Source organism: Entelurus aequoreus, linkage group LG15 (assembly GCF_033978785.1).
Source record: "Entelurus aequoreus isolate RoL-2023_Sb linkage group LG15, RoL_Eaeq_v1.1, whole genome shotgun sequence".
NCBI classification, from domain to species: domain Eukaryota; kingdom Metazoa; phylum Chordata; class Actinopteri; order Syngnathiformes; family Syngnathidae; genus Entelurus; species Entelurus aequoreus.
The window spans coordinates 43,718,208-43,744,112 of NC_084745.1; the positions used below are offsets into that span (position 1 = coordinate 43,718,208).

The 25,905-nt window shown below is 39.6% G+C and overlaps 1 protein-coding gene across 3 annotated transcripts in view; it reads left to right on the forward strand.

The window, feature by feature from the left end:
• LOC133630166 (E3 ubiquitin-protein ligase HECW1) overlaps positions 1 to 25,905 on the forward strand; it is a 158,230-nt gene that overhangs the window by 77,985 nt on the left and 54,340 nt on the right. For 2 of the 3 annotated variants that reach the window (XR_009821201.1, XM_062021564.1), the window contains exons 12-17: positions 4,078 to 4,176; positions 13,789 to 13,942; positions 15,338 to 15,444; positions 16,977 to 17,083; positions 22,407 to 22,592; positions 23,941 to 24,075. Coding sequence is in view for 2 of the 3 variants with exons in the window: in XM_062021564.1 (XP_061877548.1) it covers positions 4,078 to 4,176; positions 13,789 to 13,942; positions 15,338 to 15,444; positions 16,977 to 17,083; positions 22,407 to 22,592; positions 23,941 to 24,075 (788 nt within the window). In the remaining variant the exon portion in view is untranslated. The remainder of the gene's footprint in view (positions 1 to 4,077; positions 4,177 to 13,788; positions 13,943 to 15,337; positions 15,445 to 16,976; positions 17,084 to 22,406; positions 22,593 to 23,940; positions 24,076 to 25,905) is intronic. The other variant, XM_062021565.1, reaches the window with a different exon arrangement.

Below are 25,905 nucleotides of genomic sequence, written 5' to 3' on the forward strand. Positions count from 1 at the left end.
AATTTTAAGTAGTTTGCTGCTTATTCCCGTCTCCTCGACGCTCTTCCCCAACTTTTCTGTTAGGACCCTGCCAAAGGCTTTCTCCTGGTCAAGAAAGCAGATGGGATGGTCAATTGGATGTTTCCAGCACTTCTGTTAAGAAGCCGCCTCAAGGCTGCAATCTGGTCTACCGTCTTCTGGTCAGAAGCCACATTGGCTCAGAGAGGAACTTTTCCACCTGGGCTCTCGGTCTCCTTTCCATGTATCTGTTTGCAGTTTTCCCCGGCCGTGCTTGCATTCTAATGGATCACCCTTGTTCTTGAAGATTGTGCAAATCATTTATTTTTCTTTTGGTACTAGCCCGGTCCTCCAGGTGTAGTTATTTCAACGGGGGAAACTGTGGTCAGCTGCAAGGCATAATCCTCTAAACGTGTGTTAGGTCTGCCTCGGGGTCTTTTACCAGCTGAGCATGCCTGGAACACCTCACCAAGAGGTGTCCAGGAGGCATTGGGACTCGATGCCAAAGGCACCTTAAAGGCCTACTGAAATGAGATGTTCTTATTTAAACGGGGATAGCAGATCCATTCTATGTGTCATACTTGATCATTTCGCGATATTGCCATATTTTTGCTGAAAGGATTTAGTAGAGAACATCGACGATAAAGTTCGCAACTTTTGGTCGCTGATAAAAAAGCCTTGCCTGTACCGGAAGTAGCGTGACGCCACAGGTTGTGGAGCGCCTCACATCTGCACATTGTTTACAATCATGGCCACCAGCAGCAAGAGTGATACAGACCGAGAAAGCGACGATTTCCCCATTAATTTGAGCGAGGATGAAAGATTCGTGGATGAGGAAAGTGAGAGTGAAGGACTAGAGGGCAGTGGAAGCGATTCAGATACGGAAGATGCTGTGAGAGGCGAGTGGGACCTGATATTCAGCTGGGAATGACTAAAACAGTAAATAAACACAAGACATATATATACTCTATTAGCCACAACACAACCAGGCTTATATTTAATATGCCACAAATTAATCCCGCATAACAAACACCTCCCCCCTCCGTCCATTTAACCCGCCAATACAAATCAAACACCCGTACAACACACTCAATCCCACAGCCCAAAGTACCGTTCACCTCCGCAAAGTTCATACAGCACATATATTTCCCCAAAGTTACGTACGTGACATGCACATAGTGGCACGCATGTACGGGCAAGCGATCAAATGTTTGGAAGCAGCTGCTACGTACTCACGGTACCGCGTATCCAACTCAAAGTCCTCCTGGTAAGAGTCTCTGTTGTCCCATCTCCACAGGCATGCGTATCCAACTCAAAGTCCTCCCGGTAAGAGTCTCTGTTGTCCCAGGCCAATGGTAAAGCTTGACTGTCATCGTTCGGGAATGTAAACAATGAAACACCGGCTACGTGTTTGTGTTGCTGCAGCCGGCCGCTAATACACCGCTTCCCACCTACAGCTTTCTTCTTTGCTATCTCCATTGTTCGTGGCGAAGTTGGTAGAGTGGCCGTGTCAGCAATCGGAGGGTTGCTGGTTACTGGGGTTCAATCCCCACCTTCTACCATCCTAGTCACGTCCGTTGTGTCCTTGGGCAAGACACTTCACCCTTGCTCCTGATGGCTGCTGGTTAGCGCCTTGCATGGCAGCTCCCGCCATCAGTGTGGGAATGTGTGTGTGAATGGGTGAATGTGGAAATACTGTCAAAGCGCTTTGAGTACCTTGAAGGTAGAAAAGCGCTATACAAGTATAACCCATTTATCATTTATTTATTATCATTTAAAAAATTGCAAAAGATTCACCAACACAGATGTCCAGAATAGTGTGGAATTTTGCGATAAAAACAGACGACTTAATAGCTGGCCACAATGGTGTCCCAAAATGTCCGCTACAATCCGTGACATCACGCGCAAACGTCATCATACCGAGACGTTTTCAGCAGGATATTTTGCGGGAAATTTAAAATTGCACTTTACTAATCTAAGCCGGCCGTATTGGCATGTGTTGCAATGTTAAGATTTCATCATTGATATATAAACTATCAGACTGCGTGGTCGGTAATAGTGGGTTTCAGTAGGCCTTTAACTGGCTATTGTTTGATTGAAACGTGTCTAACATGTGTAATGAGCCTTTCCTATAACTTAAAATGCAAATTTGAAATGTATAATTAAAAAACTCTGATATGAATTCATCAAACACAGTTAAATATTAGTAAAATACATAATAATAATTTACCTTAAAGCCCAGTGAAGTCTCTACTGACAGTTGGTCGAATTAATTTAATATTTAGAATTCATTAAAAAAAAAAAAATTCATCTGTCGTCATGTCTTTCAGAATGATTGTGAACGATAGGAACAATTCCAAAAAAGTGCAGTTCCCCTTTAAAAGCACAAGGGTTCAACAAATCCAATAAAATGTGCTTAGTTGTACACAAACATGTGCATAGTTTGGTAAACAAACATTGTTGTTTCACTTGATTTATTACCTCACAGTAAGAAAACTGTGTCTGAACCCATTCTCAAATTACTGTATTACTATATTATGAAAACAAACACCACCAAAGAAAGGCTCTAATACTGTTTGCTGTCTTCTCTGTCGTCCACAAGTTACGGACAGTCTCTCTGTGTGTTTTATGTTTGAAAAATGTTTGATCGATCATAAATGATTTTCCAACATATTTTTTTCACTCAGAACATTGGGCAACTGTCAAGCACGATCTATAGTGATGATTTTTGTTTGTAAACAAGCGATAATGAGAGCTTATCATCATCCCACGTCGAATCTCTGTCAATGTAAACAAGGAAATGACTGGTTACCCAGAAGGCTGAGCGCTGTAGACTCGAACAGTAAGATGGTCTGAGTTATGAGTAAATACGAGAGTGCTTAGAATAGAATATAATAGAATGCCTTTTATTGTCACTATACACAGGTACAATGAGATTAAAAGCAACTCCAGTATCAGTGCGACAGTCTACAAATATGCAAAAGTTTCTGTCATATCTATAACGGATTGACATATTGTTACACGTTGATGTTCTGAGATTGGGGTGTTGCGATACAATTTTTTCACTTCCGATATTGGAGATTTGAGTATTGGCCGATGTCGATATTGATGCCATACCAGCACGAATAATACATACTTGTATTACTTTGTAGTGTGGAATGTTAAAAAAAGGTGTGATCAAGTAAAATTAGTCAAACAAAACAATAATAGGTATAAGAAAATATTAACCTATTTATTATAACAGTCTGAAATGGACTTATGCTGACTTTAAATTGAAGTGAAGTGATGATGTAGTAAATTGAATGATGTGGACACATTTCTTACTGGATACATTCCAGCATGGCTGGATACTTGCTTTCTGTAAATTCCCCTCTAAATAATATGCAACTATGATTATTTGATACTTGTTTATATTGACAAATGTGCTGAATTAAACTGCAATATGGTTCATTTAAGGACACAGCAGTACGTACTGTATGTCTAGCTTGTGTGCTGTTGTGTGCTTTGCTGTTGTGTATCTGCTAGCTCCTCATAGCCTATAGCCTACCATGTTTACTTTTGTAAATGACTTGACTAGAATACAAGAAACGACGTGCTGCAGGACTGCTTGTATCGGAGCGCTTATATCGAAGATTTTAGACACTTGTTCTTTTGCTGATATCGTACTGATACCAATATCTGATCAAGACAACCCTACATAAAACACACGAGTGGAAACTGGGTCACATTTGATTGGTGAGACAGTTGACATGTGCATTTGATTGGAGAAACCAATCAAATGCGTAGGTTGTGCATAATTTCTGGGGATTAGTGCGATCCCAACATTGTGTATTCCTGGTGGATAATATATGTAATGCTACAAGAGTTTAATGTTTTCCTTGTTGGACAGCATTCATTTTCACATTTCATTTGTATGCATGCAGTGTTCCCATGCTCTTTCCCCTCTAAATTGACACAGATTCACCGAGAAAGGTAATTTTTTATTAAAGAGACTGGCCGTCAGACTGGGACCGTTCGAACCTGAGTCGTAATCTGTCCAGCGCCCTCAGGGTGTAACGTATTCCGTACTGTTTCCTGTAGGCTCAGGCTTCTCACCTCCCGTTGGCCTTCCTCCAGTACTTCTTCCCAGCCTTGACTTAAACCATTTTCCTGCTGCCACTGACCAAGCCTTACCTCCAAGTAAGCATAAACACATCTTACTCTGGAGCCACATGCCAACAGCTTGGTTTGCACGTGTGTTTGCATGTTTGTTTTCAAACATCTGTGCTGTGTCCTTTTGTGTTTGCTCCTCCCATGCATTTCCATTACAGTTTAGATATAGAGCTTCCTCCTGCTCTGTAATGGATGCTTGCATCTGAAATGAAGGGCCAGAGGGTCCAAAGCCAACAACGATGTTACAGCAGAGTTGACACAAAGCATGCATGCCTTAAAAAGAACATAAAGTCAAAGCACTTTGGTAGTTTATATACCAGGAAACCACTAATTTCCATTTATTTTTAAACTGAAATATTAGAATTACAGTACAAAAATGTTCCATGCCAATACAAAACGCCCTGCTTATCAAAACCAATACCGATTTACTTATTTACAAACCCCAAAACCAGTGAAGTTGGCACGTTGTGTAAATCGTAAATAAAAACAGAATACAATGATTTGTAAATCCTTTTCAATCTATATTCAATTGAATAGACTGCAAAGACAACATAGTTAATGTTCGAACTGGAAAACTTAGCTCATTTGGAATTTGATGCCTGCAACATGTTTCAAAAATCTGCACAAGTGGCAAAAATGAGTGAGAAAGTTGAGGAATGCTCATCAAACACTTATTTGGAACATCCCACAGGTGAACAGACTCATTGGGAACAGGTGGGTGCCATGATTGGGTATAAAAGCAGCTTCCAAGAAATGCTCAGTCATTCACAAACAAGGATGGGGCGAGAGTCACCACTTTGTGAACAAATGCGTGAGCAAATTGTCGAGCAGTTTAAGAACAACATTTCTCAATGAGCTATTGCAAGGAATTCAGGGATTTCACCATCTACCGTCCGTAATATCATCGAAAGTTTCAGAGAATCTGGAGAAATCACTGCACGTAAGCGGCAAGGCCGAAAACCTACATTGAATGCCCGTGACCTTCGATCCCTCAGGCGGTACTGCATCGAAAAGCGACATCAGTGTGTAAAGGATATCACCACATGGGCTCAGGAACACCACTGTCAGTAACTACAGTTTGTCGCTACATCTGTAAGTGCAAGTTAAAACTCTACTATGCAAAGCGAAAGCTATTTATCAACAACACCCAGAAACGCTGCCGGCTTCGCTGGGCACGAGCTCATCTAAGATGGACTGATGCAAAGTGGAAAAGTGTTCTGTGGTCTGACGAGTCCACATTTAAAATTGTTTTTGGAAACTGTGGACGTCGTGTCCTCCGGACCCAAGAGTAAAATAACCATCCGGACTGTTATATGCGCAAAGTTCAAAAGCCAGCATCTGTGATGGTATAAAGATACATGCAGGTTTTGGAGTAACATATGTTGCCATCCAAGCAACGTCTTTTTCATGGACGCCCCTGCTTATTTCAGCAAGACAATGTCAAGCCACATTCTGCACGTGTTACAACAAACAGCGTGGTTTCGTAGTAAAAGAGTGCGGGTACTAGACTGGCCTGCCTGTAGTCCAGACCTGTCTCCCATTGAAAATGTGTGGCGCATTATGAAGTGTAAAATACGGCACGGAGACCCCGGACTGATGAACAACTTAAGCTGTACATCAAGCAAGAATGGGAAACAAATCCACCTGAAAAGCTTCAAAAATTGGTCTTTTCAGTTCGCAAACGTTTACTGAGTGTTGTTAAAAGGAAAGGCCATGTAACACAGTGGTAAAAAATGCCCCTGTGCCAACTTTTTTGCAATGTGTTGCTGCCATTAAATTTTAAGTTAATGATTATTTGCAAAAACAAATACGTTTATCAGTTCGAACATTAAATATCTTGTCTTTGCAGTCTATTCAATTGAATATAAGTTGAAAAGGATTTGCAAATCATTGTATTCTGTTTTTATTTACGAATTACACAACGTGCCAACTTTAATGGTTTTGGGTTTTGTAGATCCAAACAATGGTTGCACGATATAGACGATATATGATATAAATATGGCCGACAATAGAGGTTTTAATACTATCGTCATATCGTGATAATTATGTTGCCACATTCCAGCTGTGTCCGGCAAATTTGACAGTGACAATAGAACGCCCACTTTCTCCCCGCAATGTAGCGTCCTCACTAGCAAGGTGGCGGCTAACGTCCCTCCCTAGTGCAACTTTTAAATCAGTAATCCTCGCCTCCATGGCAGAAAAAAAGCTGTGTTTCTTACAAGTAGCAACATCACTGGAGGACTAGAGGACAAGGAATAGCTAAATATGCAACACTACACACTGTAAAAGGATACAAAAAGCACAACTAGCTGCTAAGCTAGAGCTCTTGAATATAAACAGGAGTGGACAGATCAATACAAATATCAACAGTCACAATAACAAGCATACTATCCATACATGGTCAATACTACAGTGATTGTATTAAAAACGGCAAAAATGATTTTGTGATAATAAAAAACAAACATATAGGACTGCAATAGAAGAAACTGGATGAGATGGAGATACAACGCTCACAGTTCTTGGCATTTCAATGACAAGTGTAAAAAAAGGGGGATAGAGACGATCCGGCGTCTTCCTGTGCTTTTGAACGCCAGTAAATGGAAAGCGGCTGCAGGGGTGTCTCTCGTTACGCCGCCATGCACAGGAAAGATTATCTATGCCAAGGGGTGTCCAAACTATTTGACTAGGGGGCCGCATCGGGCTAAAAAAATGTTATATATGAGTGTGTGTGTGTGTGTGTGTGTGTGTGTGTGTGTGTGTGTACATATTAATATATTGGATGTATAATTAATATAATTGGATATTAATAGTATGTGAAAGTACCTATTAGTGTTGTCCTGATACCAATGTATTTTGGTACTTTTCTAAATAAAGGGGACCACAAGAAATGGCATTATTGGCTTTATTTTAACAAAAAATCTTAGGGTACATTAAACATATGTTTCTTATTGCAAGTTTGTCCTTAAATAAAATATTGAACATACTAGACAACTTGTCTTTTAGTAGTAAGTAAGCAAACAAAGGCTCCTGATTTAGTCTGCTCACGTATGCAGTAACCTATTGTGTCATTTATCATTGTATTATTTTGTCAACATTATGTAGGACAAGCTGTAAAAATGTATTATTCATCTACTTGTTCATCTACTGTTAATATCTGCTTATATTCTCTTTTAACATGTTCTATCTACACTTCTGTTAAAATGTAATAAGCATGTATTCTTCTGTTGTTTGATACTGTACATTTGTTTTGGATGATACCACGAATTTAGGTATCAATTCGTGGTGGACCGGTACTCTTTAGTGGCGGTATATTACAGAATATGATTAAATAGTATTGCGGTACTATACCAATAGCGGTATACCGTACAACTCTAGTTCCTACCATGTTTACCTGTGACGACCTTCTTAAAGTGTTGTAATCAATCAGATATCAAGCAGCTAAAATGCGCCAAACATAGATAAATGTGGAGAGAGTGTTGTACATTTTCCTATCATGCACTCTAATGGATTTACATGGGTGTAATTTACAATTTTTTAATGATGTTTAGACGTTTTTCATAATATCCACAATGTTCGGTAAGCAGGTTATGTTAGACCATGTGTGTTGACCTGATAGTTGCATTTTTTTTTTAATTATTGCACTGTGATTAGGGAAGGTTGTTTGTAATAATAGTGCAGCATTTACTTATATGACACAATCCAAAGTATTTTCAAAGGTCATTGATCTGATTTACTCACACTATCCACTAGATGGCAGCAATTATGTTGCATTCAAATACAACTATGTATATAAGATTAATTTGAAAGCACTCGGTGCGTTTTGTTGAACTCATGACGTCTCGCGGGTCAAATTAAACACTCTGGCGGGCCGCACTTGGCCCACGGGCTGTAGTTTGGACACCCCTGATCCATGCTATTATGCTCTATACTAAATCTAAAATCACTTCATATTTTACCCAACAATAAATACAGAACAGAGTTGCTGAGACAGAGAAGCACAGATAAAAGGAACAAATATCGAATGAGTATCTAAATACTGCAAAGTGGACATCACCATGAAAATATGTGACTTAAGGAAACAGGAGAAATTGAACATACTTGAAGAGCCAACTGAAAAATCTACATTAAGTTCAATGGAGGGCCGGAGGAAAACAAAATAATTGGTATTTTAGTGGTCTAAGAGGGTTAGTAAGTAGCGAGACAAACATTAAAGGTTGTTGGTTTATGGCAGACCTGGGCATTCTGCGGCCCGCGGGCCGCATCCGGCCCTTTGTGCGTCCCTGTCCGGCCCGCGTGAGGCCAATTATAAATTACAAAATAAATTTAAAAAAGTATCTATGTCGAGTGTGCAATACAACGGTGCTGCTTTTGTTTTGAAAATCGTTATTTGTATTACTTCCGTGTGGACGTATGCGTGATTGTGAGTGAATGTGAACAACTGCAATTACAAAATAAAGTTGAAAAAACATCTATGTCCTGCGCGCAATACAACTGTGCTGCTTTTATTTTGAAAAGTATTATTTATGGGCGTGTGTTCGTGTGTAACCTGCGAGTGAAGGTGCACATGCAGCGACAAGTGATGCACGGTTTACACCCGAGACGCCAAAAAGAGAAAAGTTGATGAGGAATGCCGTGTTTTCAACAACACATGAACTGCAAAGCAACGTCCCCTCACCTAAGGTGCGTGCCTGCGCAATTGTGCACTGTTCAAGCGTCTGCTGCGCGCAGCAAGTATATGCCGCGCACCAAATCAAATCCCATCTGAATTATAAACAAAATAAACATATTTATTCTATGTAATTTTGCAATGCAACTTTGAGTGACAGTGACAACAAGCGGCCCTAACGGTGTTCGTCAACACCGTTCAATTCAACACCCTTCAATTATTGTAACGTCTATCGAGATGCTTTGAGGACAGGAATTATATCGATCACTTTATTGAACAAAACTGTTTATATTCGGACATAACCACACCAAAAACATGAGTTTTCACACTTCTATCTCGAAAAACTAGTCATTTTCTGCCGTACAAACCAGGCCAAAACCAACTTGTCATCTGTCACCAACACGCATAGCACTAAACCACTGGTGCGTTTAAGGCCACACAAAAAGTCGGACAACTCAAACACCACACAAAGTTACACTATGACTCCTCAGTCATACGTGTGCTTATTTTACTGTCATTTATTATTAATGTTAATTTATATATATATTAGTAATGGAATGCTGTTACACACACTATGTTGAAGTATTACTATTATTATTATTATTATTATTATTATTATTATTTATCTTACGGTATATATCAAAAATAATATTGAGCAAAATTTAATTGAAATATTGTCGATGTGGCCCTCCAGCAGTGCTCGGGTAGCTCATGCGGCCCCCGGTAAAAATTAATTGCCCACCCCTGGTTTATGGAGATGATTGAATCTAGCTTCTTAATGGTTTAAACACATTCTGAACCCACGCTGTGCAAAAATAGAGACTTTGCATATAACATAAGTACAATGTTTAAAGTCTTTATAAATATCATTTTGCCAAGTACAACACAATTGTTAAATCAAATTATTGCTTTAATCGCATTCTTACCGCAAATTGCACAAAAAGTGACATCATCATTATAATTTCACACCAGTAATCATATATTTATTCTTAATATCATCATCATCATCAAACGTTATTCCAGACACAAACATGGCTCATAATAAAACGATACAGATGTCAACAAAACACTACCAGGATACAAAAATCTTCATCTAATGCCGTACAAGCAAAGGTGCCAGTGTTTCCAAAAACTGGAACTGGTATTTACTTTACTTGTTTTTATTTTATTTTATTTTATTTTATTTTATTTTTTATTTATTTACTTTTTATATGTTATTTTAAATTCAGCAATAGCTATTTATTTTTATTTTGTTGCTCATTTTTATTTGTATCTTTTTTTTAATACATCTTATTTGTAGTTCTTTCTTTCCTGTACTTTTTTGCTCGTTTTTTGCCTTTTTTTTTTTTTTAACACTTTGTTCCCTTTATCACTACTAAAAGGGGATAATATGCAAAACCAACTTTTAACTATGGGTACCTGTTTTTGTTTATTTGGAATCTACATGAGTCCCGAAATTTTGAAATCAAACCATTGAGGCATGGTGGAGATATTTATAAAACAATCTTGCTTTCCTTCATACTTCCTTTTTTGCCCTATTTGTGACGTTTTTCCCACTGCTGACTTCAGCGGATATCACCATATATGGCAAAGTTTTACCCAAAGAGATTTGCGCAATTCCGCCATTGTAGTCCGACACTGTAGTCAATAAGTTCCTTCTTCTTCTCTACCATCTTGTTGTGCGGCAGACTGGCTTGTACGTGCACATGCATCATCTGCTGTTGCAATTTCTGATACAAATGAGCATTTATAGTTTGAACTTATATCTGACAGTAGACTCAATATGAAAGGGCTAAAAACAACCACATGGCTGAGCGGGGAAAAGACACAGTCAAAGTGGAGGCACATAAATAAGACCGCATTCTGAAGAGACTGTTAGAAAGAGGGTCTTGAAGGTTTGAAGATGGTCTGTAAAACATAATCTATGCAAAATATTGCCCAAAAAAAATCACCATTAAATGTTATGTAGACCACAGAGAAGTATTTTAAATGTAGAAAAAAAATCATAAGACGACCCTTTCAAGCTACCGTTATTAGGCAATTGTGCATTTTTGTCAAAATGCTTACCCTCCTATAAATGTTTTTATTTATTTTTTGTTAATATTTTCACTTACAGAAAGCAATGGATGTTGAGTGGGTCTGACATAATATTGTGAAAGTCCAACACATCAGCGAAAGTCCAGTCCATAGTGGGGCCAGCAGGAACCATCCCGAGCGGAGACGGGTCAGCAGCGTAGAGATGTCCCCATCCGATTGACATGCTAGCGGTCCACCCCGGGTTGGGAGCAGAGTAGAAAAGAAAAGAAAAGAAAAGAAACGGCAGATCAACTGGTCTAAAAAGAGAGTCTATTTAAAGGCTAGAGTATACAAATGAGTTTTAAGATGAGACTTAAATGCTTCTACTGAGGTAGCATCTCTAACTTTTACCGGGAGGGCATTCCATAGTATTGGAGCTCGAATAGAAAACGCTCTATAGCCCGCAGACTTTTTTTGGGCTCTGGGAATCACTAATAAGCCGGAGTTCTTTGAACGCAGATTTCTTGTCGGGACATATGGTACAATACAATCGGCAAGATAGGCAGGAGCTTGACCGTGTAGTATTTTATACGTAAGTAGTAAAACCTTAAAGTCGCATCTTAGGTGCACAGGAAGCCAGTGCAAGTGAGCCAGTATAGGCGTAATATGATCAAACTTTCTTGTTTTTGTCAAAAGTCTAGCAGCCGCATTTTGTACCATCTGTAATCTTTTAATGCTAGACATAGGGAGGCCCGAAAATAAAACATTACAGTAATCGAGACGAGATGTAACGAACGCATGGATAATGATCTCAGCGTCGCTTGTGGACAAAATGGAACGAATTTTAGCGATATTACGGAGATGAAAGAAGGCCGTTTTAGTAACACTCTTAATGTGTGACTCAAACGAGAGAGTTGGGTCGAAGATAATACACAGATTCTTTACCGAGTCGCCTTGTGTAATTGTTTGGTTGTCAAATGTTAAGGTGGTATTATTAAATAGATGTCGGTGTTGAGCAGGACCGATAATCAGCATTTCCGTTTTCTTAGCGTTGAGTTGCAAAAAGTTAGCGGACATCCATTGTTTAATTTCATTAAGACACGCCTCCAGCTGACTACAATCCGGCGTGTTGGTCAGCTTTAGGGGCATGTAGAGTTGGGTGTCATCAGCATAACAGTGAAAGCTAACACCGTATTTGCGTATGATGTCACCTAGCGGCAGCATGTAAATACTAAAGAGTGCAGGGCCAAGAACCGAACCCTGGGGAACTCCGCACGTTACCTTAACATAGTCCGAGGTCACATTGTTATGGGAGACACACTGCATCCTGTCAGTAAGATAAGAGTTAAACCAAGACAAGGCTAAGTCTGACATCCCAATACGCGTTTTGATACGCTCTAATAAAATATTATGATCAACAGTATCGAAAGCGGCGCTAAGATCAAGAAGCAGCAACGTAGATGACGCATCAGAATCCATCGTTAGCAATAGATCATTAGTCATTTTTGCGAGGGCTGTCTCCGTAGAGTGATTTGCCCTGAAACCGGATTGAAAAGGTTCACAGAGATTGTTAAACGCTAAGTGTTCATTTAGCTGCTGTGCGACAATTTTTTCGAGGATTTTCGAGATAAACGGAAGGTGGGACACCGGCCGGTAGTTTACCATGAGGTCAGGATCGAGGTTAGGTCTTTTGAGTAGAGGATGAATAACCGCTTTTTTGAATGCTAGGGGAACAGTGCCAGAGGAAAGTGATAAGTTTATAATATTTAACACTGATGGACCTAATAATACAAAAAGCTCCTTGATAAGTTTCCCAGGAATTGGGTCAAGTAAACATGTTGTTTGTTTTATCCCATTGACACATTTTAACAATTCCTCCAATGTTATTTCATCAAAGAGAGAGAAACTATTTTGGAGGGCAATGTCCGTCGTATATACCGTCGTATTTGTGTTAATAGAACCCAGTTGTAGCTGAGATGCATTGTCTTTAATCTCTTTTCTAATGACTTCAATTTTCTTATTAAAGAAATTCATAAAGTCATCTGCTGAGTGGGTGGAGCTACTGGGAGGAGTCCCTTGTTGGGTTAGCGATGCTACTGTACTAAATAAAAATTTAGGATAATTTTTGTTGAGGTGGATGAGATTTGAGTAATATTTAGCTTTAGCTGAGATAAGCATGCGTTTATAAGTTATTAAACTATCACTCCATGCTTGATGGAAAACCTCAAGTTTAGTCGCACGCCATTTGCGTTCCAGCTTTCTACATGATAATTTCTGGGCTTTAGTTTCTTCTGTAAACCATGGGGTACGCCTTTTAGGGGCCGTTTTTAGCTTTAGCGGTGCTACACTATCAATGGTGTCGCGCAGAGCGTCGTTAAAGTTCTTAGTGAGGTTATCAATAGAGCCCACATAATTTGGGAATGGTGCCATTACTGAAGGCAGTAGGTCAGTAAGAGTCGTCGTTGTGGCAGCATTAATGTTGCGGCTGCTATAGTAGTTATTATTATTATTATTAGTTTGTTGACAATGAGTCAGAACTTCGAATTTTGAATTTTGAAATTTAAACCTAGTTTTGTATTCATCAATAATTATATTTATATATTTATTTCCGATATTCCTTATGTTTACCTTTTCATCGCTGAATCTCTATAATTACAAAATAGTGACCCCTACACTCAGGAAATGAACAAAATTGAGATGAAAAAATGTAATTGTCAACATGTAAAAAATTTTAGGATTTAAGAAGCTCTCCCTCCTAATCCTTTTCAATCATCCTGAATTATGCAAATGTAAACATGTAATGTTCCAACTTGTTAGGCATAGCCGAAACAAATAAACCCTAGCATACCAAAATTCATAGCGGGTCACACCTGACCAAACTGAAATAAACTCCCATGATATAATTGGCTGTTTATTTCATCTTAAATCTTCAATGTTGTGTCTTCCGGCTGCTACAGACTGGGAAGCTCGTATAGACAGCCACGGCAGAGTGTTCTATGTCGACCATGTCAACCGCACCACGACCTGGCAGAGACCGATTCATGGTGGCAAGTGTAACCATGGAATCCCCCGATCAGGATCCAGCCAACAAATGGAGCAACTCAATCGGAGGTCAGTGATTAAATCAACAATATTATTATTATGCTTTTACTTGGAAAACAATACCTGTTGTTTCCTGGATAGTGTACTTTATTAGTTTATAAAAATGGTCAACCAACCTGGACTTTCTCTGATTGGTATTGGGCTTAGCTTTTACGTATAATATGGTATATCCAATGTAAATTAGCATTGAGCTAGTCCATTTTGAAAAGTGTAGCCTTTTTAAGATTTTCTATTCGGCATGCTTGCTTTGTTGACATGAAAATCGCAAGACTACTTTGAGGCAGTCTGCTACAAATACGCCTGAGCTTGAGTTGGTGCAGAGTCTGCAAATGGACGTAACGTCACATGCAAAAAGGTATTGAAATATGGTACCGTTTGATTTTCTTGAATCAGTACTACGGAATTTGGTCGGTACCTATAAAAGAAATAAACTTGGTACCCATCCTGAGTTTTCAGCCTATACATTGACGTATCTGACCACATGTTTGCTAGTTAGTAATTGCCTCAACTGAGCAGGATTTAAAAGTGAGGAAGGCACTTGCATGGAGGGCCCTGAATGGCATGACCAGTGTATGGAGCTCCAACCTCCCCCGCCAAATCAAACTCAGCTTCTTCTACGCGACAGTTGAGTCCGTTCTCCTCTATGGCAGCGAATGCTGGACCCTGAAGCCAACCCCTGGAGAGGTCTCTGGATGGTTGCTACACCAGGATGCTGCGTGCAGTGCATAACATCAACAAGAGTACGCACGTAACCAACAGAGTCCTCTACAGGGGAATACCAAGGGTGAGCGAGAAGATTGCTGTAAGGAGAATGAGACTAGCAGGGCACTGCCAAAGGCATCAGGAGCTGCCAGCCAGCAAATTGGTACTGTGGGAACCAACACATGGGCATCGGTCAAGAGGACGTCCCACACTAACATACGTGGATGTACTCAAGAAGGATGCAGGAGCTCAGAGTACCAAGGAACTGGCCAAATGTATGGAGAATCGGGATGACTGGAAGCAACGATGGAAGGCTCGTCTGAGGACGACCGAGAGAGAATTGTTATTTAATGAAGTTGTTTTGTAATGACCACACAGTTTTATGAAGTTGCTCAGCGTGGCTTCTTAACTTCAAGTTCCCATGCGCCCTGGAAAACCTTGAAAATTTGAAAAAAACCCTGACCTATGTGTTAACTATTTCTTAGACAAGCAAGCAAGTCAACGGCTAAGGTGAAACATGCTTAAGAATCAATTTATTCAATATAAATAATAAAGACAAATAAAAACGCCAGTGGAAACATGAGATACCAATGCAGAAGAGTAATATGTTGTGGGCCTACCCTCCATATCTGAAAGAGAGTTTCTCACAAATGAATACGTTTTACGGAACAACTTAAGGCTTCCCTTTTACTTTTGTGTTAGGTACCAGAGCATCCAGAGGACCATGGCTACAGAAGAGGAGGGTGGCAGTCCGTTAGAGCGAGCTCCCAGTTTTGAGACTGACTCGGATTCTCCTCCAACAGCTACAGGTCTGATTCCTAATCCTTTGAACACAAAGTTTAGGTTTTTGTCATACAATACAATCAGTGTTGGGACGAACGCGTTACAAAGTAACGCATTACTGTAACGCCGTTAGTTTCGGCGGTAACTAGTAATCTAACGCGTTATTTTTTATATTCAGTAACTCCGTTACCGTTACTACATGATGAGTTACTGCGTTATTTTACGTTATTTTTTATGTAGTATCGGCTAGAAACAGAAGATCTGAGTGTGTTTTATTGCAGCGCTGCAGTGTCGTACTTCTGATTCTTCCTGTGTCACAAGAGGCGCGCTCTGTGTGTGCTTGGGTGTGGGTGTGGGAAGGGGGGGGGGGGGGGTGCGCAATACAACGTAAACCGTTGGCCAACCAAAAAGTAACCACAGAACACTGTTCTGTGGTTACTTTTTGGTTGGCCAAGCGGACGTGACGACAGGCTGTCCTCACTCAGGTCCGCACGGACCTGGAGGGGGCGTGCCTTAAGTCCGGCTGGAAACCGGGAGACATTTGGGAGAATGGTTGTCCCGGGGAGAGGCGCTCAAATTCGGGAGGGTTGGCAAGTATGAGATATTCTCACTTGTTTTCTTTTGTCGCGCACAAACAAAAGAACATTTTAGTTAAATGTAAGTTGTGTCTTGGATCAAAGATCCCGTCTACTGCCCAAAACAACAATTCAAATCTGCCTGGTTAGGCTTTGTGTATGTCACGTGTGCCTTCCTTAGGTGAAGCCAGGTTTACAGCTATGTTGTTATTATGCTATTTGTTACTTATGTATGTTATGTTGCAGCTATTTGAAATAGTTTTGTCAATTTGTTCTGGCCTGAAATAAATTGGCCCTTTGAAACATATCTTTGTCTTTGTGTGTTGTATGTAGACCACAATGCTTTCTGATTTCAGTGATGCAAATGCATGTCAAGTTGATCAACACATTGTATTATTCTCCAGTGCAATTCTGAAATGAAGGCTAAAAGGGCATTAATGGGAGCCTTAAAAAAAAGAAGAAGTAACTAAATAGTTACTTTTCACAGTAACGCATTACTTTTTGGTATAAGTAACTGAGTTACTTTTGAAAAAAAGTAACTAGTAACTGTAACTAGTTACTGGTTTTCAGTAACTAACCCAACACTGAATACAATACAACAATGCTGATAGTATGGCAATAAGGACACGGGACACAGTGATTGGACAAACTACAATATCGAAGAACTGTGGCAGACAACTTTATAGACGAGCTTGTGTCAATCCAACTGCAACACAGAAGTTGGTTGACAACACATGTTTATACACAAGCAGCAAAACAAGTGGCTAACTGTTACTACAACTTGAGTGAGAATTAATACTAACTATAATACTACAACTTGAGTGAGACTATAAATAGGTCTTGACCATATATGGCACGGTATCAGTGTATCCTTACCATTCCGTGTTTGTTGTCTATACTGTATGTAGCTTGTACTATACTTGCATCAAACGTCATGATTTCAGATCCATTTACTAAATGATTTATTGTTGATTATCCGCCAGGCCCAGCATCACCTGTCAGTCACCAGAAGATCAGCCAGCTTCTCCAATCTCCTGCTGTCAAGTTTATTACACATCCAGAATTCTTCACTATGTTGCACAGTAACTATGTGAGTTCTACACACATTTGAGTTGTATTATTGTTATTGTTATTGTATTATTATTGTTTTAACTGAAAACAGACAAAAAAGCTAGCCCAGGGTGTCATCTGCCTTTGGACAAAAAGCCCTGCGACCAAAAACGGTAAAAGCAGTAGAAAATTACTTCTTAAAACTTGTACCCTTGTTCCTCGTCTCCAATATTAACACTGCTTCCTGCTTGTCTTAGGCTGTTCAAAATATAACATACGTAAATATGTATACAAGATGAGGTGCTTTCAAACAGGAGACTTTAACAACCGAACAAGGTCTCCAGGATTTACTGGTGGGCCATCAGGGCCAGCAAGGCCTTTTTTTGCTGGCTTAATATAAATCATGATCATAAATTGATAAAAGGTTCTTTTTTATTTACTTTCTCTAAATATATAGAAATATTCATCATATTAGGCTCCAGTGTTGCTGTTTTTACATTAGAGCTTTTAACCAATCAGAATTCAGCTAGCTTGTTGCCAGCGCTGTATGAAATCTGGCCGAGGCCTTCTGCATCAAAACTGCAAAGGTCTGTGCAGTGTAGGTTACACAGCACATACAGTTGATAGACAGTTGCGATAGCCAATCAAATCAAGAATTGTTGACTGTAGGCCTCCTAGGTTTCCGCACCTTGAACCGTTGAACGTGACATTAACGCCTCCTGTGATTGGAGTGACTATCCAATCTCAAGTAGTGAGTTGCGAGAGCACGAATAATGATGATAGTATATATCTGATAGTATATATCTGTATCATGAATCTATTTAAGTGGACCCCGACTTAAACAAGTTGAAAAACTTATTCGGGTGTTACCATTTAGTGGTCAATTGTATGGAATATGTACTTCACTGTGCAATCTACTAATAAAAGTCTCAATCAATCAATCAATGCAAACCAACAGCGCAGCACCGGAGCTACACTTGGCTAACACCGATGTCTGATATCTACTTGCTTTTTTAACCAACGGAGAGCAAAACGTTGTTTAGGTTGCAGATATATACTTTCAAGATCATTTTTATGAAGGACATTTCAAGAGAAGCTAAATCTCATGAGACGAGGTTGGCCAACCCCAGAGTTAGTTAACCTGTACCAGCCGTTGAAAGGGTTTGTCCGCCACTTCCAATCAAATCAACCAACTGTGAGCGGAACCCCGGCTTACAGCTTTTGATGGGTGCTGCAAATTGTGAGTTTAAATATATTATTTCTTAATTTTTTCACGTTTAAAATATTTGTAAAAACATACATTTTAACAGTACCCCATAGAGATGTTTTATTTGCTGATGCTGGTTAAGTGTTTTTTAAATGCGCCGGAAAAAAGCCCGTTTTGTACACTATTAAGGTGGTTCAATGCTCAGTCGTGCAAGTGTGTGTCTGTATAGTATTTCTACAGCCGTGGTCATGTGGTGACATGAATTATGGTATTATGAGAGGTATTTATTGAAGTCAGACCAAGTAGGGCATCGCTAAAGGCCTCTATGTGAAATGCACGACCCGCCACTGCCAGGATCTTGCTCTTCCTTGGTGCTATCATTAGCCATTGCTGCCGCTAACCCAGTGCTTCATAAATATTTTATATTGCACACCCCTTAGAAGGAAACATTTTGCGCCGTCCCACTCTCCGCCGCGACTATAAATAGTATAATTTGTCTATAAAATTGTTAGAAGTACACCTTTGCATAACATTGTATCATCTATAAATAGTATAATTTGTCTATAAAATTGTTAGAAGTACACCTTTGCATAACATTGTATCATATTAACAATAAAGAAAACAAAAAAGAACAAAGATTAAAATGTAAATCAACTTAAAGCAAGGAATAACTTTATTAACATTGTTTTTTTAGTCTGTAACAGAAAATATTTAAAGCAGGGGTCCCCAAACTTTTTGACTCCGGGGCTGCATTGGGGTAAAACAATTTGGCTGTGGGCCGCGCTATATATATATATATATATATATATATATATATATATTATATGTAAGTGTGTGTGTATATATGTATATGTAAATATGTATATATGTGTGTGTGTATATGTATATGTCTATGTATATTTATATGTCCATGTATATATATATATGTATATGTGTATATATGTATATATATATATGTATATATATATATATATGTATATATATATGTATATGTGTCTATATGTGTGTGTATATTGTTAGGAATTGGTGAGGTGGATCCCAAGGATGCAGAGACGTATTGTGTGTGGACAATAGTTCTTCCTTTTATTAAGGAGAAAACACAATGTAGCAAAACAAAGGTGATGGTGGTAAACACAAAAAACACACCATGTAACAAACTACTAAGAGAAACAAAATGCACAAAACTAAAAGCGCTAGACAAGGCTAGGAAAAATACTTCATGAAAGAAGTAAACAGAAAAACAAAGTACAAAATAAAAGCGCTAGACAAGGCTAGGAAAAATACTTCAACAAAAGAAGTAAACAGAAAAACAAAGTACAAAATAAAAGCGCTAGACAAGGCTAGGAAAAATACAGGCAAACCTTGAGAAGATGGGCACAAGACGAACTAAGGAGTTCTCTGGCAAGACCAACAACATGTGTGTCTGTTGCGAGCAGAAGACAAAGTTCCGGCGCTCACGTGTTGTCAGCAGCCAGGTTAAATAAGCTGCTACTTAATTGTCCTCAGGTGTGTGTTGCTGCCTCGCGCCAGCTGCACCCCACACTGTGGACGAGAGAGAGAGTGAACAGGTGACAAACAAAACAGAATTGAGCAATGAATTTCAGATTACCACATATATATATATATATATATATGTATTCATACATATACTGTATATTCCTCGCGCACTAATTGACTTAAAGAGCGCACTTGCTGCATGTCACGTTATCGATGGTAAAATGCATTTTTAGACAATATGATTTGCCTGAGTGGCTAGGAGACGGTAGAAAAAGGACTAGTAAGGACAAATAAAAAAAATTGTTAAAAATTAAATTAAAAAAAATTTAATTTTTTTTTTTAACTTGGGACTTCCTGCGGGCCGGGTTTTGGCCGTAGTTTGGGGACCCTTGATTTAAAGTGTATAAATTTGCCTGAAATAAAAAAAATATATCCTTATTTGAACTATAAACATTGTTGACCGACTTTAACCATTTGACACTGAAAAATAAAGTTAAATAATAATAATAAATTAAAATTTATCAGCAACATTAACTCACAAACACAGTATGTTAAACAATTTAACCTCTAAAACAAAAATGAATTCAAGAAACAGTGCAGATTTTTTTTTTAAAGTGGATCTGCACCATCCATCCATCCATCCATTTTCTACCGCTTATCCCTTTCGGGGTCGCGGGGGTTGCTGGAGCCTATCTCAGCTACAAACGGGCGGAAGGCGGGGTACATCCTGGAAAAGTCGCCACCTCATCGCAGGGCCAACACAGATAAACAGACAACATTCACACTCACATTCACACACTAGGGCCAATTTAGTGTTGCCAATCAGCCTATCCCCAGGTGCATGTCTTTGGAGGTGGGAGGAAGGCGGAGTACCCGGAGGGAACCCACGCAGTCACGGGGAGAACATGCAAACTCCACACAGAAAGATCCCGAGCGCAGGATCGAACCCAGGACCTTCGTATTGTGAGGCAGACGCACTAACCCCTGTCACACCGTGCTGCCTGGATCTGCACCTTTTTTGAAATGTTGTCTTTTGTTCACAATCATTTTGAGAGACATGACGACGGATGTTATTTTTTTGTATGTTTTAGCATTCTAAATAATAAATGCGATCAAAAGTGCGCTTACAATGGAGCCTATGGGAGCCACGCAGTTCTGCCTATAAAGCCCTTAAAACATCCAAACACCTCCATTAAGGTTTTATAATACATCCATCCATCCATCCATTTTCTACCGCTTGTCCCCTTCGGGGTCGCGGAAGGTTCTGGAGCCTATCTCAGCTGCATTCGGGCGGAAGGCGGGGTACACTCTGGACAAGTCACCACCTCATCACAGGACCAACACAGATATACAGACAACATTTGCACTCACATTCACACTCTAGGGCCAATTCAGTGTTGCCAATCAACCTATCCCCAGGTTTTATATGCATGATGTATGTATATATGTAATGTAGTAACGAGTACATTTATAATAACATTTAATATTTACGTATTTTGACCATTTTAAGCATACGTGGTAATTTCCAATACGCATCACAACGTTTTCTTTCTTTTTTTGTCCACTGATTACTCACTGCAGACTTTATGAGAGCCAACAAACATAATAAAACATCACTTACTGTACAATGTTTGCTGTCATTAGGATGCCGACTGCGAGGATGTTCATATATTCCCATTTAGATGAAAAATTACTATTAATCCTCGCAAAGAAACAGTGTTGTGGGCAGGTGGGACCAAGCGTCTTTTCATGTCATCCTTGCCAGTTTCGGGTCCTAAATGGCTGTCAAAGTGTACCAACTTGTCGGAATACCTACTTAGACATTTCATGTCCATGTGAGATGCATGATTTATGATCTAGAATAAACTTACAGGGAGCAAGGAAGCGAGGGAGCAGCAGACCACTCGATGATGTAAACATAGGGACACAAGCTAGTAATCACTTCGCCGCTATATATAGTTAGTCTTTGTTAGCACTATAATAACAATATCACTAATACTTGGTTAATATTCAAGTCATGAAATGTAAACGGAGTATTGTTGGCACTTTTTTAATGGTTACTTATTGGTTTTTATGGGCGAAATAGTGGCACTCCAAATGGCTCTGCCGTAAGCGGACCTTTATTTACATTTATTTAATATTTAGAATGCATTGAAAAAAAATCCATTCTTGATTGTGGGCGATAGGCAAAATTCCAAAAAAAAGTGCAGTTCCCCTTTACCAAAATGAGGGAGTCAGGATTAATGCCAAATGAGCACTTTTAGAAGTGCTCAGCTTTTCGAAGCGGCGTTTGAAGTATGATACAGATAAAGCATGTTCCCCCGGGGGGCCCACCCCACTATTTGGGAACAGCGCTAACCAAAGACTGAACTGCGCTGTATTGTTTACCATTTAGATCAGGAACACATCCTATCCCTCCAATATTGTACGGTATGAAAAATCCCCACTAAAGGTTCCATACTGAAAATCCCATGTACAGTCCCCACCGTCCACCATTGTTTGTCATGCCAACGAGCACAGACTGTAAGGTGACAGAAGAATAATGCTTTGTCACTTTATACACTGCTTTGCAACACAACCATTCTATTGTTACTAATCAGTTACATTGTGTCCTCATGTAGTTGTGTGTACAGTACTTCTTACTCCTGGTCTTTTCCAGTCAGCCTACCGGATGTTCACCAGCAGCACCTGTGTGAAACACATGATTCTCAAGGTGCGCCGGGACGCTAAGAATTTTGAGCGCTACCAACATAACCGGGACCTTGTGGTCTTCCTCAACAAGTTTGCAGACACGCAACTGGAGTTGCCACGAGGCTGGGAGATCAAGACTGACCCGCAGGGCAAGGTAGATTACCTGAACCTCCTAAACTTCAAGTTTATGGTTCTCTAAAATGAAATAATAAAAAGATATATACTGTGTATGTATATATATATATTAGCGCTGCAACTAACGATTAATTTGATAATCGATTAATCTGTCGATTATTACTTCGATTAATCGATTAATAATCAGCTAAAAGAGACAAACTACATTTGTATCCTATCCAGTATTTTATTGAAAAAAAACAGCATACTGGTACCATACTTATTTTGATTATTGTTTCTCAGCTGTTTGTACATGTTGCAGTTTATAAATAAAGGTTTATTTAAAAATTAAAAAAAACTCTGCGCATGCGCATAGCATAGATCCAACGAATCGATGACTAAATTAATCGGCAACTATTTTAATAATCGATTTTAATCGATTTAATCGATTAGTTGTTGCAGCCCTAATATATATATACCCGGAGTACTTGAGTCTTCTGTTTTTCAGCTTGTTTTTTTACAATGCAACGTTATAGGTCTCTATCATAGCCAAAACACTAATCATTTAATTCTACACAATTTACAGATTATTGAAGTTATGAAATAATATATGAAATAAAGAATACGTTAACAGAAAGCAGAAAAGTTACAACAACATTCCTAATAATTGTTTCATAATATCATGGTCAAATTTTCACTGTATTAGTTTCTTGAACACTTGAACTGTTCACAGTGGCTAACGATTGGCTTTCAAGCTAGGTGAAGTTTACCCGATGTTTCCAATACATTGGCGCCCAAATAAATCACTATCATTAATTTATCTGGTGCTACTTGCTACTCATAACCTATAGGAATTAGTTTTCCTACTAACTACACAAATTGCTAGCATGCACTTGATGCAATATAGCTTGTTGTTACAACTCTGTACAGCAGTTGGTGGTATGCATCGGAACGCCGCTTCTTACCGCGCCTCATGCGTACCTGGAGTACCAGAGAGTAAGAAAACTGAGAAAGGGGGACCAATGTTGTCGACTTAAGGACTTTGGTGCTATACCGCGCGTGGAATCAAACACCCAGATAGTGTTTTTCAAAAAAGCTGACTCAATTTTGGGAAAATCTGACATGAAAGCATTGGTTTTGCTGAGCTTTTAGCTGATGTTCGTCACGTTATGTACATGTATAGCATGGGCAACTGTCGATTTATTATAACCAATTAGCAATATCACCAAAGCCTTGTAGCCACGGTACTTCAGGCATAAGTGGTTACCGTTGCAGGTTGATTAATGTTGAGACGTTGAAGAGTGGGCTGTATGCTAAATTCAAGATATATCCATTCAAATATATTTGAGAGTACTTAGTGGTTGATTATATTCTGTTCTTTTTCCCAGTCTTTCTTCGTGGACCACAACAGTCGAGCCACAACCTTCATCGACCCTCGAATCCCTCTTCAAAATGGCCGACTACCTGGCCACCTCGCCCACAGACAACACCTGCAGAGACTACGCAGCTACAGTGCTGGGGAGGTAAGCTTGAACAATGTGCACCTATTTATTTTGTGATTTATACAAACGTATTATTATATGCATTTAAAGGCCTACTGAAAGCCACTACTACCGACCACGCAGTCTGATAGTTTATATATCAATGATGAAATCTTAACATTGCAACACATGCCAATACGGCCGGGTTAACTTATAAAGTGCAATTTTAAATTTCCAGAGAAACTTCCGGCTGAAAACGTCTGGTATGATGACGTTTGCGTGTGACGTCAAGGGTTGAAGGAGACATTTTGGAATAGCACGGTTGCCAGCTTAAGTCGTCTGTTTTCACCACATAATTCCACAGTGTTCTGGACATCTGTGTAGGTGAATCTTTTGCAATTTGTTCAATTAACAATGGAGACTGCAAAGAAGAAAGCTGTAGGTGGGATCGGTGTATTGGCGGCTGGCCACAGCAACACAACCAGGAGGACTTTGAGTTGGATAGCAGACGCGCTACCGTGAGTACAGCTTTGGCTTCCAAACATTTGATCGCTTGCCCGTACGTGCGTGCCGCTATGTGCATGTCACATACGTAACTTTGGGGAAATATATGTTTCTTGCCGACTCTGATGGCGGCCGGGGTGTCGTCGAAAGCTACAACGCCGTCCGCCGCCGCGCCGCTGTCCTCACCTGTCTGGGTTGACTTCCTCCGTCTCCGGGCCGCCGACCGCACCGATCATCGTGGTGAAGTCCTTCGTCGCGCTGTCGATCGCTGGAAAGCAGGTGAGCATGGGTGTTGATGAGCAGATGAGGGCTGGCGTAGGTGGAGAGCTAATGTTTTTAGCATAGCTCTGTCGAGGTCCCATAGCTAAGTTAGCTTCAATGGCGTCATTAGCAACAGCATTGCTAGGCTTCGCCAGGCTGGAAAGCATTAACCGTGTGGTTACAGGTCCAGGGTTTAATAGTAATAATAGTATTGTTGATCTTCTGTCTATCCTTCCAGTCAGGGGCTTATTTCGTCTGTTTCTATATGCAGTTAAGCACGATGCTATCACGTTAGCTCCGAAGCTAAAGTGCTTCGCCGATGTATTGTCGTGGAGATAAAAGTCACTGTGAATGTCCATTTCGCGTTCTCAACTCTCATTTTCAAGAGAATATAGTATCCGAGGTGGTTTAAAATACAAATCCGTGATCCACAATAGAAAAAGGAGAGAGTGTGGAATCCAATGAGCCCTTGTACCTAAGTTACGGTCAGAGCGAAAAAAGATACGTCCTGCACTGCCCTCTAATCCTTCACTCTCACGTTCCTCATCCACGAATCTTTCATCCTCGCTCAAATTAATGGGGTAATCGTCGCTTTCTCGGTCCGAATCGCTCTCACTGCTGGTGTAAACAATGTTCAAATGTGAGGAGCCCTTCAACCTGTGACGTCACGCTACTTCCGGTACAGGCAAGGCTTTTTTATCAGCCACCAAAAGTTGCGAACTTTATCGTCGATGTTCTCTACTAAATCCTTTCAGCAAAAATATGGCAATATTGCGAAATGATCAAGTATGACTCATAGAATGGATCTGCTATCCCCGTTTAAATAAGAAAATTTCATTTCAGTAGGCCTTTAAAGTCTTTATAAGCCCTCCAAAAATGTTCACACACTTATAACACTACTATGCGCTTAAAACACTGTATACATTAAAAAAAGGTCATTTTAACTTAAATAGTTGTTCAAATTAAACATATTCAATGGTACTTTAAAGTCTGTGATGTACTGAGACTGGAGTAAGTGATCCGCGAAATGGCGATGAAATACTCTTATAAAATGTTTTATTTTATTTTCTATTGTATTCATTGGATGCTTACTTCTCGCAATTTGCA